Source organism: Delphinus delphis, chromosome 3 (genome assembly GCF_949987515.2).
Source record: "Delphinus delphis chromosome 3, mDelDel1.2, whole genome shotgun sequence".
Lineage (NCBI taxonomy): Eukaryota > Metazoa > Chordata > Mammalia > Artiodactyla > Delphinidae > Delphinus > Delphinus delphis.
Genome location: NC_082685.1, coordinates 109330347 through 109347141, shown reverse-complemented (window position 1 = coordinate 109347141; position 16795 = coordinate 109330347). Strand labels below are relative to the sequence as shown.

The following is a 16795-nucleotide window of genomic DNA, read 5'->3' as shown; positions in this document are numbered from 1 at the left end:
AGGCAACACTTAACTAGACAGGTGTTGGGAAAATACATTGCACAACGAGAGAAAGGTTTAAACACAGATGAAATAAGAGTTTGTAGTGACTTCCCTGGGGGTTCAGTAGTTAAGAATCCGCCTGCCAATGTAGGGGACACGGGTTCGAAGATCTGGGAAGATCCCACATGCCGTGGGTCAACTAAGCCCGTGCACCACAACGACTGAGCCTGCTCTCTAGAGCCCGCGAGCCACAACTACTGAGCCCGTGTGCTGCAACTACTGAAGTCCACACACTCTAGGGCCTGTGTGCCGCAACAAGAGAAGCCACTGCAATGAGAAGCCCATGCACTGCAACGAAGAGTAGCCCCCGCTTGCTGCAACTAGAGGAAGCCCACATGCAGCAACGAAGACCCAGTGCAGCCAAAAAAAAAGAAATTCTAAAGAGTTTGTAAAAAATAGTGAAGCTCTTACTATATACCAGGTATATTCCATGATGATTACTCATATTAACTCAGGTAATCTTCACAACAAATCTTTGAGGTAATTACTATTATTATATAGTAATTACTATGTAATTTATAAATTATAAATTTTTTATAGTGAGGAATCAGGCACAGGTGGTCTAGTAGCATGTATGCATATATGCATGTATCTGTCTTTCTGTCTCCAAAGATTACCTTGTCCCAAACCCAGGACCTGTGAATATATGAGGTTAAATGACAGAGGGGAATTAATGGAGCTACTCAGCTGATTTTAAGGTAGGGAGAGTACCCTGGATTATCCAGGTGGGCTCAATAATCACAAGTCCTTTAAATGTGGAAGGCGGGGGGGGGGGGGAGGGCAGAAGAGTCAGAGTGATGTGCTGTGAGTGTGTGACCCACCCATTTTGGCTCAGAAGATGGAGGAAGAGGCTACAAGCCAAGAAACGTAGCCTACCTCTAGAAACTGGAAAGGGCAAGGAACCAGATTCTCTTCCAGAGCCTTCAGAAAGGGAACACAGCCCTGTCAATACCCTGATTTCAGCCCAGTGAGACCAGTGTTAGAATTCTGACCTACAGAACTGTGAGATAATAAATGTGTGTTGTTCCAATAAGCCACTAAGTGACAGGTGTTTAATACTGTTGAGATATAATTTTTGCAAGTAAGAATGTAAAAACTAGTTTGCTTCTGACTAAAATATTGGGAGTTTGGAAGTATTTGATAAAGTGGTTACTGCCCTTTTTAAGCAATTCCTGGTTGCCAAGCCAGGCAGTCATTTAGGTATCGGTAAGGATACTTTACAGTCTTTATGTAACTTTTAACTCTCAACCCCCGGATATCACAGAGTTTACTTGTGGGTGATTAAATTGAGCAAGACAAGAGATTGCCCACCCATGGAGAATAAAATCCTATTTCTTCTCCCTTCTGGAGAACAGTGGGAACAGCCTGGCCTGTAGGTTGATTGTCATATTCTACCTCCTTCCCACCTACTTACTGCTACAGAGAGACACAGAACTTAGCCTCTCAACACATTCTGTCATTTTTCTGCAGAAGAAAGGGCTTCCTTAGGTTAGTTCCAAGGCCCTGTGAGCATAAAAGTATTTGCCTGTAAAAGGAGAGAAGCCTCTCTCTCCCTCCTTGTTTGCCTGTTTCCTTTCACTTTATCTTTCCCTCTGTACTGACAATGCAAAGATGTTACTTAAAGGGTATGTGTTTTATTCAGTTTTGCCATTACCCTGTATACTAAAATACTACCTTTGTCAAAATGCTGATGTTTTACAGTGCTCTGCAAATACATAGATAAAAAGCATTCTCTTTTTTTTTTTTAAAGAACAATTCCAGAGTTAAATACTGGCTGAATATTGGAAACAATAGTGGAATTCATTCGTCCCCCCCCCCCCCCCACCCCGGGGCCTCGGTGATGTGAAGTGTTTATAGGTGTCTTTCCTCTAACCTCAGAAGTGGAAAACTTAGGCTTTTCGTGTGTGGTGCTGTCTTTGCCCCAGGAGCTTAGTGAGTGCAGCCCCATCTTCCAGAATTCTCTTTGTGGCTTAGGGAATGTGTATGATTTTCCTGCATTCCTTGTCGGAGGCTCTAGGCCACGCTAATTGCTCCTGAATGATGACAGTTGCCTGCTAAGCAATCCTTGTGTCTAAATCGTATTTTCACATATAAATAAAGAGGTGGTGATTTTGTTTTACAGATAGATTTTCACTTCCAGACTTTTCTATTTGATTGGACGTCTTTAAACAACAAGTTATGCAAGAAGGTTAAATTGATTGATTTTACAAGAGTTTGAGTTGAAAACCCATTGCTTAAGTAAGGTAGCACGAAGCCAGGAAGATGGCACACTTTCTCCTGTCTAGTCCCTTGTCCCTTTCTCTGGGCTCTTGTTGCACTAGACTAATTGCTGTGTTCTAAACATGTCATGTACAATGAGAGATGACACAGGACAGTGGTCTGAGTACAGAGTCTGGGGCCAGACAACCTGTGTTTGAATCCTAGCTTCCTTGGTTTTTTGTTTTTGTTTTCGTTTTTTAGCTCTGGATCTTATTAACCTCTCTGTGGCTCTGTTTTCTTATGCAAAACCAGGTATATAATAATGGAACTTTTTCACAGAGTAGTAGTGGGGATTAAGATAGTTAATACATATAATGGGTTTAAAACAGTGCATAGAACATAGTAAGTGCTCAGTAGATATTAGCTCTTTTTTTCATTCTTCACTTGTTATTTTGCCATTCTTAAGCTATTCTTATGTGGTGTGGTGTGTTTTCTCCTCATCTGTCTTCTAAAATAGTCTGTATTTTAACAGTCTTATTGCTTTTATGAAGCTGTCCTGCAATTTTCAGGTGGGATTCTAGCCTTGGCTGTACATTGAAATCACCTGTGTATTAAATACTGATGCCTGCGTTTTTGCTCTGTGCTGGATTTCGCTTGTAGTGGCTTGTGAGAATGGATGGTTATATTTCCATGGAATTTTCTTTCAGGTAAGCTTTGGTAGCTTAAAATCAGCCATGGTGAGAATATTTACACTCTTGAAATTGGCAGATACTACCACAGGCATTCTTTTCAATCTACTTGGTATTTTAGTGATTTGTTTATAAGCACCTCTAAATAGATACTGAGCCCTTTAGTAGGGTTGTGTTAGTTTGCTAGGACTGATGTAACGAAGTACCACAGACTGGGTGGCTTAAAACACAGAAATTTATTGTTTTACACTTCTGGAGGCTAGAAATCCAAAATCAAGGTTCCAGCAGGGTTGGTTCCTTCTCAGGGCTGTGAGGGAAGGCTCTCCCAGGCCTCTCTCCTGGCTCATAGATGGCCATCTTCTTCCTATGTTTCTTTATGTAGTCTTCGTTTTGGGTGTGTGTCTGTGTCCAGATTTCCCCTTTTCTTAGGGACACCAGTCATATTGAACTAAAGCCCACCCTAATGACCTCACTTCAACTTGATGACCTCTGTAAGCACTCTGTCTTCAAAAAAGGTCACATTCTGAGGTACTGGAGGTTAGGAGTTCCACATAGGGATTTTAGGAGGACATAATTCAGCCCATAACACACACACAGCAAGGAACTCCTTTTTTCCATGTATTCCTGTAGTGAAGATTTGTTGAATTGAAAAGGAAACATCAGTTAGTTATTCATGTACTATGAATTCCAGATCGTCAACTTGATTATTTTTTTTGAAGCAGCTGTTTCTTGGGATAATATCAGAGTTCGTTATTTGTAGAGAAAAATATCGGTTTAGGAAGATTGGTTATTTTAAGTTGTCTGAGGCAGACTCGAGCTTGTTAATGAACTCAAAGGCATATGATCCGAGTGAAATGGTCTTGATTTTGTGTCTGTCACTGAGAGAATGCTTTTAATCATGCATGAAAAAAATGTTTGAGATGAATTTCCACTAAGCTGAGAATGTTTTAATGCTGATCATTCTCTTCAGGATTATATAAGACTCTCAGAAAAGTAGGATTTCTTTTGCTTTTTCTCGAGGGCATATAATGTCAGGTAAAGATTTTGTGATTTTTGTGATTAACAAAAATGTCTTTGAACCACAGGAAACATAAATTATTTTGTAAAAATTTGCTTCGTGTTAGGATGATTGTGTGTATGTGAAATAGTGGATGACATTTAGACTATGATCATCTCAAAGCATATAAATATGGAATGTACTTTTTGAAGTTAAATGTTTTTCTTCAAAATGAGATACTTCTCTGCATCATTGCTTTTTGCTGAATAACTACTTGAATTAGAATCTTATTCCAAAAATGTATTTGAAATACACACTGGCACAGGAATTGGTTGGTCTAAATGTTCAGATTTTTTTAGTTATCCATTTTATACACATCAGTGTACACATGTCAATCCCAATCTCCCAATTAATCACACCACCACCACCACCCTGCCGCTTTCCCCACTTGGTGTCCATACGTTTGTTCTCTACATCTGTGTCTCAATTTCTGCCCTGCAAACCGGTTCATCTGTACCAAAATGTTCAGATATTTTAATAGAAAATTTTCAGCTATAAATTATATATGGCAAATATATAAAGCTTTAATTTTTTTGGAATAAAGCTTTAATTTTTAATCAACCTTAAGTATAATTTACATGCAATGCAATTTACACATTTTAAGTATATGAGTCAAATTAATTTTGATAAATATATGCATCAATATAACCACCACTCCAATTAAGATATAGAACATTTCCATCTTCCCGGAAAGTTCCCTGTGCCTCTTTGCAGTCATTTTTCTCCCCATGTCCACCTCCTATGCCAAACAAATACTGATCTGAGTCGACTGTTACAGAATTTCACATAGATGGAATCATTACAGTATGTACTCTTTCATGTCCAGCCCCTTTCAGCATAATGCCTGTGAAATTCACCCATGCTTTGAGTGTATCGGTAGTTTGTTTCTTTTTATTGTTCAGTAGAATTGCTACAAACTTGTTTATCCATTCACTTGCTGAACATTTGAGTTTTTGGTGCTGTGACTGATTGAACGTGTCAAAAGTGGTTTGCGAAGTTTCGTGCTGGTGATTTCTCGCTGGCTGATGCTCCACCATTGGGTAGACCAGTTGAAGTTGATAGCGATCAAATTGAGACATTAATTGAGAACAGTCAATGTTATACCACACAGCAGATAGCTGACATAATCAAAATATCCAAATCAAGCATTGAAAATCATGTGCACCAGCTTGATTATGTTAATAGCTTTGATGTTTGGATTCCACATAAGTTAAGCGAAAAAAACGTTCTTGACCGTATTTCTACATGCAGTTCTCCACTTAAATGTAACGAAAACGTTCTGTTTTTAAAACAAATTGTGATGGGCAATGAAAAGTGGATACTGTACAATAATGTGAAAGAATGGAAGAGATTGTGGGGCAAGCGAAATGAACCACCAACAACCACACCAAAGGCCGGTCTTCATCCAAAGAAGGTGATGTATTTTGTATATCGTGGGATTGGAAGGGAGTCCTCTATTATGAGCTTCTTCCGGAAAACCAAACTATTAATTCCAACAAGTACTGCTCCCAATTAGACCAACTGAAAGCAGCACTCTATGAAAAGTGTCCAGAATTAGTCAACAGAAAACACGTCATCTTCCATCAGGATAATGCAAGACCACATGTTTCTTTGATGACCAGGCAAAAACTGTTACATATTGGCTGGAGAGTTCTGATTCATCCACCTTATTCACCAGACATTGCACCTTCAGATTTCCATTTATTTCTGTCTTTACAAAATTCTCTTAGTGGAAAAAAATTTTAATTCCCTGGAAGACTATAAAAGGCACCCGGAATAGTTCTTTGCTCAAAAAGATAAAAAGTTTTGGGAAGATGGAACTATGAAGTTGCCTGAAAAACGGCAGAAGTTAGTGGAACAAAACGGTGAATACGTTGTTCAATAAAGTTCTTGGTGAAAATGAAAAATGTCTTTTATTTTTACTTAAGAACTGAAGGAACTTTTTGGCCAACCCATAGATTCTTTTCCCATATGGGTCATTACAGAGTATTGAGTAGTATTCCCTGTGCTATACAGTAGGTCCTTATTAGTTATCTATTTTATATATAGTAGTGTGTACATGTCTAGGTAATTGGTTTTAGAGTTTAGTAACTTTTGTTAATTTTTCTAAAGGTAAACTTTAAAATTAACCTGTATCTTTTGTTTTGTCATCTTTGAAGACCACTATTTAAGTGACCTTTGAGTGACCGCTATTTAAGTGACCTTTTAAATGACCTTTGAGTGACTTATTTGAGTCACTCAAAGGTCAGAAGTAGGTGAGGTGCTGTTTTGGGGAGGGGTAGTGGTTTCTGAAATCCCACATTAGCTTTTCCTCATCTTCATCCTGTGCTCCCCTGGAGTGAAAAAGGTACCATTAGAGACATCTTGGTAGCTACTGAGAATATTTTTCATTGCTGATGTGTTCTTTCCTTTGTGCCTGTCCTGCCCAATTTCATCTATTCTAAAGCGCTCTCCCTTTTTTCCCTTTTCCTTTGAGCACATGACTATTCCTATCTTTCATTCTTAAGTAGCAATAATAATGTTAATAATAACAGCAATAACTAACACTATGTATTAGACACTATTCTAGGGGCTTTATAATATTTATTGACTGATTTAATCTTCACAAACCCACTGTGAGGGAGCTACTATTCTTTTAATACAGATTTCCAGGAAACTGAGGCAGAGAGCTGTTAAGTCTGGGGTTATCCAACTACTAAGTGGCAGAACTGGGATTTGATCCAGACTTCCTGGCTCTGAAGCATAGGCTCTGAACCACTCCATTATATGGCTTCTCAGTAAAAACACACAAAGAAGCAACCATTCCCTTCTTTCACCTCTGCTTCTGGACTTCAAAATAAGTAATGTTTTATAGCACAGTTGACATTATTTTGGTTAATATTCCATGAAACTTTCATTCCTTTATAATGCATATTACAGTTTGTATTTCTATCTCTGGCAGTAAAGTTCCTGACAAAAAGCATGTGTGCTTCAAACAAAGTAGCTTTATTTCTGAAGGTATTACTTTACAAACTGCAGTCCCACATGTCCAGTAGAAAGCACAGGCTCTCCTAGCATGTGGTTATTCTTCTGGGAAAACGTCTTAGAGGAGGTGAGTCTTGGCTGGCTTGTTAAATAAGTAAGAATATGTGCTGGGGGTATGGTATGTGGAGATGGGTGGCAAAAAGACCCAGGATTGGGATGGACTGAAAGATAAGAAAGGATGGAGGTTTTAAAATATTGTTCCAAGGGAGTTCATCCTTAGAGAAGATTTCCAGGGTCAGGGAAGAAGAGCTGGGAGGTTATGACTGTGTGCAGAAATGATGCCTTCTCTAGGCCCTTGGGCTTTCTGCCTCCATTCCCTCCCCCTTCCTTTTTCTCTTCCCCCTGGTTCCCCAAAGTTTGAGCACTCTAATCCTCTTAGTTTTCCTGACCTCATTGCAGATAGAAGTACTTCCCTGTCAGGTTAGCAATTTCCAGACAGATGAGCAATTTTTTTTTTTCTCCTTAAAGTAACAACTACTATAAAAGAAAAAGTAAAATCAAAAGCTAGAGAAAAGTTTAGAAAGACATGAGTTTACCTAGTGTAGACTTCTTACCTTAAGATAAGGTAAGATAAGATAAGACCTCCTGTCTTAGTCTTTTGAACAGCAGGCACAGCTGCCATTCGTGCAGGCCTTGGCTACTTCCTGGGCCTTAGGCCTCCTCTGTCTGAGGCCCCATGGAGTTTGCATAGTGAGTGAGGAGATTCTCAGTTCTTCTTCTGGCTCCCCAACAGGCCTGTCCTCTGGGGCTAGGTCCTAGTGTTTCCTTACTTCGGGTCTTTCTAACCCTGTGGGGGCTTGCCCTAAATCTGCTTTTAATTTCTACCCCCGGTGGTAACTTGTCTAAGGTCCCTTTATCTCTGCTTGGTGGGAAAGTGTGCAGTGGTAGCCGGGGGCTTCCTGGTCTCTACAGTCTCTGACTTGTACTCTGTCTCCCTCTTGGTTTGGTCGGAAGCAGGCTCACCAGCTGAAATCAAACTGGGTCTTTCTCACCTCAGTTCACTATTGCCCATCTGGCCGACAGTAGAGGTTGTCATCTTTCTAAGATGCTGCCTGTGTGATTGTGTCCAGTTCCTTCTCTGGACAGCAAAGACTCCTCTTTTGCTTTTTGAAAACTGTATACTTTATAGTGAGTTCTTATTGAATTTTTAAAAGTTAAAAATGAACATATTGGCTCATGTAAGTGAAAAGCTTGAAAGTAGGCTGGAATTGGGCATGGCTGGATTTAGGGGCTCTTCTCCTTTGTCCCTCCCTCTGGCGTTTGCCCTCTTGCGTTCCACAAGGTAGCAGGAAGGTTGCAGCCATTCCGGTTTCCTGGACTCCTTAGCCTCCCAGGTTTAAGTCCAGGGAAGTGGACAAACATCTTCTCCTGGGAGCTCTTGTGTAAATCCTGTAATCCACTCTTTCCTTTTTCTTTCTCTCTTCCTTTTTTCTTTTTTAATTCCTAAGAAATCTGTGCCTATACCAAGTTCATAGGCGTATTCCTCCATATTTTTCTAGAAGCTTTATAGTTTTAGCTTTTTATTTATTTATTTATTTATTTATGGCTGTGTTGGGTCTTCGTTTCTGTGCAAGGGCTTTTCTCTAGTTGCAGCAAGTGGGGGCCACTCTTCATCGTGGTTGCACGGGCCTCTCACTATCGCGGCCTCTCTTCTTGCGGAGCACAGGCTCCAGACGCATAGGCTCAGTAGTTGTGGCTCATGGGCCTAATTGCTCTGCGGCATGTGGGATCCTCCCAGACCAGAGCTCGAACCCGTGTCCCCTGCATTGGCAGGCAGACTCTCAACCACTGCGCCACCAGGGAAGCCCTCTTTCTCTCTTCTAAAGAAACAACTTTATTTTTTGAATAAGTAGTATATTCCAATGGTTCAAAAATCTAAAACTCTTGTAAGGATATGGGATGAAAAGCTTTTCTTCCATCTTGTCCTTTTTATCATTAAGTACCTCTCTTTGTCTTGTTATAATGCTTTTCGTCCTGAATTTTATCTTGCCTGATAAGAAAATCTTGTCCCATGCTTTCTTTTTATTTGCACTAGCCTAATATATTCATCTGGGCAATTTTTTTCCAGCCAACCTTTTCTTTCTAACCTTTCAGAATTACTTTAAGTTTTGCTCCTATTGGTAGTGTAGAAAGTTTTTCTTCTTCTTTTTAAAATAAATTTATTTATCTATCTATCTATCTATTTATTTATGGCTGCTTTGGGTGTTCATTGCTGTGCGGGCTTTCTCTAGTTGCAAGAATGAGAGGCTACTCTTTTTTTTTTTAAGGTGTAAATCATATAATCAATCTCCCAAATTAAATGTTAGCAAACAGAATCCATCAGTATACTAAAAAGGATAAATACAAGATAGCGTGATGCCTTAGCTGAAGAATATAAAAACAGTTCAACATAAAGAAATCTAATAATATAACCCATCACATTAGTAAGGTAAAGGAGAAAAATGTATGATCATCTAGACAGATGTGAAAAGTATTTTGATAAAATTCAACATCCAGCATTCATCCATTATTAATTACAAGACAACACCAAAAATGACAGCAATGCTTCAGGAAACTTCTATACTGTGTAAGATTATACAACTGCAACAATAGCAAGCACTAATAATAGACCCAGAAAAGTCAGAAGAATAACAAGAATAGTTACTATGACCACTAGTATTCAGCATTAGGGGCTACTCTTCATTGTGGTGCACAGGCTTCTCATTGTGGTGGCTTCTCTTGTTGCGGAGCATGGGCTCTGGGTGTGCGGGCTTCAGTAGTTGTGGCTCATGGGCTCCAGAGTGCAGGTTCAGTATTTGTGGTGCACAGGCTTAGTTGCTCCGTGATACGTGGGATCTTCCCGGACCAGGGCTTGAACCTGTGTCCCCTGCATTGGCAGGCAGATTCTTAACCACGGTGCCACCAGGGAAGTCCCAGGTTTTCTTCTTTTGTAATCCAATCCGAGGTTAATTTTCTTTAAATAAGTGAGTTTAGCCCATTTACATTTGTCATTATGGTAGATATATTTGATATTAGTTTGTCCATATTCAGTTTTCTATTTTTATATCTTAAAGAATCTTCCACTATATGATCTGTTTTCTTTGCTGTTCTTCTGGGGTTATTCTGATATTTTCATTCTAGTGGTTGTCTTTATAATTTGACATAATGCCCTCAGTCTTCTAAGAAAGTGATGGTTCCCTATTGTAAGAAGTAATAAATTAATGAATTTCATCCTAATTCTGATATAGAGGCATTGTAACTATGTTACATAGTCTGTTTTAGTCAATCTCGATCTCTATTGCATTCTGTCCTCAGAGGAAAGAATTAATCACTCAGCAAGCTTGGGATCAATCCGTATTATTATTATCAATAAGGACACTGTCAGAAGAGGCCTTGGGTTTTCCTAGAGTAGATTGTCAGCCTTTAGCAAGGCTCTTTTTATCTATAAAAATTATAGTTTCAAAAGCCAGCATAGATCATAAATTGGTAAGTTGACATTTGGTCACAATTAAACATTATCAAAATCTTTGTAGGTAGTTTGCTACTCAGCACCAGAGAATCACCAATTTTATGTCCAAGTTGACATTACTGGGTCTAAAGTTCCCCCCTTTTTTAGTGTAGGTTCCACACTTGTTTAGAGTTTTATTGCCACTTAATTTTTCGAAAACAATATATTTGGCAACACAGAGGCATGTAACATATGAAAAGGATTTTTTTAAATTAGAAATCTTGGGACTTCCCTGGTGGTCCAGTGCTAAAGAATCTACCTTACAATGCAGGGGACATGGGTTCGATCCCTGGTCAGGGAACTAAGATCCCACTCGCTGCAGGGCAACTAAGCCCGAGTGCTGCAACTACTGAGCTTGTGTGCCTCAACTAGAGAGCCCGCGCGCCACAAACTACAGAGGACACGTGCTCTGGAGCCTGCGCGCCACAACTAGAGAAGAGAAAACCTGCTGCCACAGCTAGAGAGAAGCCCTCACGCTGCAACGAAAGATCCCACATGCCTCAACGAAGGTCCCACGTGCCGCAACTAAGACCCAATGCTGCCAAAAATAAATAAATAAAAAATAAATCTTCAAAAAATAAAATAAAATTAGAAATCTTAAAACAGTCCAGCTTTGCATACCCCGTGTAGTGACTGAGACTCACATGCTGACATTAGTCCTCCCATCCAGTGCAGAAGGGCAGTTGCCACCCCAGGCCCACGGAGGAGGAGCATAGCCTCTGTTCAGTGTCTTTTCTGTTTAGAAGGCTTCAGCCTCTGGTCACAAAGAGCCTCTGTAGAGGGTGGGAAGGTGTTTTTTTTATAATTTTTTAACTCCTAGATCAATTAGGGGACCATCGTTGACTTAATTTTTTGGTGAAAAGATATTTACTGCTCACCTCTAATAGAGCAGCTAAAAACATAGACTGTCTTTGGAGAAGATTTATATTTCCACTTTGTACTCTAGTCCTACAATGGCTGCCAGTATTTTTCGTGTAGATGAGTGTTTTCAGTCTGCAGTTTGCCTGCGAGTCACCCCGAAAACCCTGTTGAAATGAAAATACCCCCTCTCCTCCAGCTTCTTGCTGAATTCAGATGGAACACATTTGGGGTGTGGCATCTGTGCTTTTAATGTGTGTTGCAGGTGATTCTGATGCAGGTATTTCACAGGCTACAGTTTGAGGAAACCAAGATTGACAGTTCTCTGTTGAATATAGAAATTTTACTAATCTAGTTTGACAAAATTCTGGTTGGATATTACTCTCTATGTATACAGTGTTTCAAGTAGACTTTTGTTTCAAAGATACAGTGATTTGATTTTATCATAAATCTAGGGAAACAGATAAGAGATTTCACATATAACTCCAATCAGTTTGTGGAAAAAAATGTTTGCATAAGGATATTTTATATACAGATTGCAGAATGTTGAATTTAACACTCTTGTAATGCTTCCATGAAAGCCTCAAGGGTAACTGACGAGTCCATTTTTATCAAAATTAATGTGTTTCTAAATTCTCATCTGCTTCTCAAACAAAATATTAGAACAGTAATTGAGTTACCAGCTGCCTCATGTGTTCACTCTAGGGACTTGTACAAAAGCATTGTGGAACTCACCTAAGGTCATTCATTGCTTTTTGAGTTACTAAATAGCTTTGCAGTAGGCTTCTAAAAATCCAGGTATTAAGGGTGTCTACAGGAAGATAAAAATTGATAAGAGATTTGCAATAGTTAGTCTGATACTCTCTCCATTGGATTAAGGTGGAAAAATCCTCTTCAGCACTACAGATGGGAGAAAATCCTCCCTCTTAGACTTCTTCCTGAAGCAGCTTATGCCTGTCATAGTCTTGCAGTAGAACAGAAAAAGCCTTTGGAGCTAGGTATGCTATCACAGATTTTCTGGGGGAAAAGAAAAACACTAAGAAATCAAATTTATAACTTTATTTAAGCAACGCAGAACATCAGGACAAGTATAATATATTCCAGGAGTGCAAAGATCATTCAGCATCAGAAAATATGAATAATATCTTACCAGATTAAGTGAGAGGAAACAATATGATTATTTTAATACCTATAGAAAGAACATTAGCTAAGATTCAGTAATCCTTTATGACTAATTTTTTTTTATGTTTGCAAAAACTGGGAAACTTACCAAACCTCGGGCTAATAAGTCATTTATTCCAAAACCCATTAGTAAAAATCATATTTAAGAGTCAAAACTTTGGAAGCATTCCCATTAGTATCAGTAAGAAAACAAAGGATGGCTGTTAGCCTTACCTTTGTTCAACGCAGCCCTGAAGGTCTTAGCCAGTTGTGTACTGAAACAGGAAAAAGAAATGAAAAATAGAAATTTTCTTCTTGAAGATGATATTAATTCATGCATAGACAATACAGGAAAAAAGTGTTTAGCATTGTTGCTACATATAAAAATTTAGATTCGTGTACACCAGTGATAAGCTTTTAGTTAATGTAATAGAAGAAAAGATTCCCTTCACAGTAGTATTAATCTATAATATATCTAAGAGTGAGCACAACCAAAGATATATATAACATGGAGAAAATTACAGAACATTATTGTGAGATATAAAAGACATGAATAAATAGAGACATTATGCCATCTTTAACAATAGGATATCTTGATTTGTTAAGATATCATTTCTCTCTAAATTAATTCATTGCAAATCCAGTCAAAAGCCCAATAAGGTTTTTGTGAAACTTGACAAAATGAATCTAAAATTTCTAAAAAAATTCAAAAGCCCAAGAATAGCCAAGACAATCTTGAAAAGCAAGGTAGGGGCCTTGCCACAGATATTGATACCAAGCCATGGAAATTACAGTACTGTGGTCCTGATACAGAGATAGACAAAAAGATCAGTGGAATAGGATAGAAGCCAGAAACAGGGTCACACATATGTAGAAATGTGGAGGCAGCAGTCTAAATTAGTAGGAAAAGATGGAATGTTTTATAATGGTGCTTTATCCTTAATTGAGAATCATATGGAAAATAAAAGTGTATTTCTACCTTCACAGCATCCCCCAAAATAAATTCAGGTGAATTAAATTTGAAAAGCAAATCTTAAAAATTTACTCAAAAATAAGAAATAATTGAAAATTTAAAAACAGATACAAAGAAACGAAATTGAGCTATTTGTAGTGAGGTGGATGGACCTAGACACTGTCATACAGAGTGAAGTAAGTCAGAAAGAGAAAAACAAATACCGTATGCTAACACATATATATGGAATCTAAAAAAAAATAAAGGTTCTGAAGAACCTATGGGCAGGACAGGAATAAAGACGCAAACGTAGAGAATGGACTTGAGGACATGGTGAGGGGGAAGGGTTAGCTGGGACGAAGTGAGAGAGTGGCATTGACATACATACACTACGAAATGTAAAATAGATAGCTAGTGGGAAGCAGCCGCATAGCACAGGGAGATCAGCTTGAGGCTTTGTGACCACCTAGAGGGGTGGGATAGGGAAGGGTGGGAGGGAGATGCAAGAGGGAAGGGATATGGGGATATATGTATACATATAGCTGATTCACTTTGTTATATAGCAGACACTAACACACTGTTGTAAAGCAATTATACTCCAATAAAGATATTAAAAAAAAATGTCCATCTTCATGTATAAATCTGAGAAATATAATTCTGAGTGCAAAAGCAAGTTGTAGAAGGATAGGTGTAATAGAGTACTGCCTATATGAAATTTAAAACATGAAATGGTACAGTGTATTGTGTAAAGATGCTAAAATATATTGTAAAGTATAAAAACATACATGGTGCTAATATACACCAAATTGAAGGTAGTGTTTACTTCTGAAGATGGTAGATGAATATGACTGAAGAGGGACGTGTGCAAGATACACCTGTATCTATAATTTTTTTTTAGATAAAAATATTCTAAAGCAACATGTGGCAAAATGTTAACATCAAGTGAATGTCCAATAGTAAAGAAATGGTGGAATAAATTATGGCTTTTACATACTATCAAATATTTTTCAGACATTAAAAAGAGTGAGTTGTAGCTAGGTCACTTTATATGGAGGGATTTCCAAGAGTTATTATTTAGTGAAGAAAAGAAGATGCAGGGAAGTTTGTATAAAGTCATCCCCATTTTATAAAACAATGCATGTATGAGTAGGTGTATATGACATACGTATGACCATATGAACATGAAAAAGATGAGGAAGGGTTCCTCCTAGGCTGTTAATGGGTTGGGAGTGAGGTGATTAGGAAAGGAGAGGAGGGGAGGGGAATGGGGAGTCAAGCAAACTAGAAAATGGAAGACAATGCACTACTAGCATGGATGATGATTTGATGATTTTGTTTATGTACTTACGTGATCATTTATGTATATACACACACACACATATGCATATTTTTTAAAAGTGTAGAGCCACTTATAGAAACAGTGAGAGTTGACTTAAGGGGAATTTACTATATTTGACTGGAGGCTGTGGTAGAAGAAATGGACTTATTAGCATAGTGCCAACCAAAGATGCCACTTCAAAGAAATTAATGATGTATTCTGTTTCTAGTGGATTTAAACAATTGATGCAATTAAATTGATGCTTTTCCATTTTTCTCCCTTTTGTGTTTATTAAAGTAACTGACCTTAATTTTAATGAGTTCTTAATAACAATATATATAAAATACTCACAGTGTGCTAGGTGATATAAAATACTAGTAGTAAAAGTAATAATATTTTATGAAATGCAGCCTTTTGACCGGGAAACCTTAGCTCTTTGTCTCTTTTTTTTCAACTTGGGAGAGAATAAGGAATGAGTCTTATTTATTTTGGTCAGGTCAAGGCCTAAATACAGATAGTGCAAGATTATGGATAATTAATTTTTTAATTTTGCATTTTTTTCTTTCAGCATGCGGGATGACAGAATTCGAGTAGAAAGGATGGATAACATGTATTTTGAATACAGCCACGCTTTCCAAGAGGTTACAGAATTTTATGCAAAAGACATAGTTGACGGTAAAGGTAGATATTTTATACATGTTAGCCATGTGTCCTCAAATTTAACTGAGTTGAGATTTGGATAAAGGTGCAAGTTTGACTAAAACTCTAATGGAAACTAGATAGTTATTGATTAATAACTGGAAGTAGAGGGAAGAGTTCACTGTTATTGCACTCATCAGAAGCACAACTGCAGCTGCTTCTTTGTAATTATGCCCATTTAGTAACCTGATGTTTTTGGCATATTCATTGGAGTGTAACAAGTTAGTTACAGAAGAACCTTCCTTTTTGCTTCCTTTAAAAGATAGTCCATGATTTTCCTGCAATTTTATAAAATGTAAATCTCCTAATGAAGGCTAGCATTTCCAGAAATTGATGGCCAGAATTAAAATACCAGAACATTAGTGACAGGGTCTTAATATGTTGGATTACCATTGTTTGTCTAATTCACATTTTCTCAGCCAAGTATCTGTTTGATTTGGTCTGTACCCCTCATTCCTGCCAGTCCAGCTTATGCTAAGATCCAATTTTATCCCCTGTCACAAGCTGCAGAGCTTTCACTGTTAGACCAGCCTCCCCCAGCTCCCTCTTAGGCATCAATGTCTTGTTGGCATTTCTTTCCCCATTCCTTTTAATCTCATGGTGTCTTGGCCAAATTGAATCAGGCGTCTGAGAGTGTAACCCACTTATAATGGCAGTCCGAGATATCACCAAGGGATCATCATCTTATGTTCAACTAAAGACAAGACTAAGTCAGGAAACTATCATAAGCCACTCTTGGCATCAGATTCACTTAGAAGGATATAGGACAGAAAATCCAGTTTGCCGACAGGACGCTCTTCCTCTTAGTGGGAGGAGTCCTCAGCAGTCTGCAGCAGTCCACAGAGTCATTGGGTGCTTAAAATCCCCTCCCACCTCTAGTGACTGCTCAGTTGCAAAGAAAGCAGACTTTCATCAGGGGGATGCAGGATCTGCCCTGGCTTAGAAGCCCCATGACCTATAGGAAACCTTATCTCTTGCTGGAATTTCTCCAAAGGACATGCCAAGTTTAAAGAGTCAGTGTACTCAAGGAAGGCCAAAATTCTGGAGTCAGGTATTTATAATTTCCCCTAGTTCAGATGCTGCAGTTTACTGATTTCAGGTCATTTTTACCATATGCAATGCTACCTCATAACACAATGGCACTTCATCTTTGTCAGGTTTCCTGGGGAACAGAGCTAGACAGTTAAAAGGTGAAATTCTCAGTTGAAGGGAAGAGTTTTGTTAACTCATCATTTACACCTTGGTTTTATAAAAAGCTATAGTTGAAAGTAATATATTTTATATTGCAGATTTGTAGAGGATATCTTGT

The 16795-nt window shown here is 38.4% G+C and overlaps 1 protein-coding gene across 1 annotated transcript in view; it reads left to right on the top strand.

The window, feature by feature from the left end:
* The window catches only part of MSH3 (mutS homolog 3), a 180989-nt gene that overhangs the window by 42693 nt on the left and 121501 nt on the right, over positions 1 to 16795 (top strand). The window contains exon 9 of the mRNA XM_060009221.1: positions 15356 to 15462. Coding sequence (XP_059865204.1) covers positions 15356 to 15462 — 107 coding nt within the window. The remainder of the gene's footprint in view (positions 1 to 15355; positions 15463 to 16795) is intronic.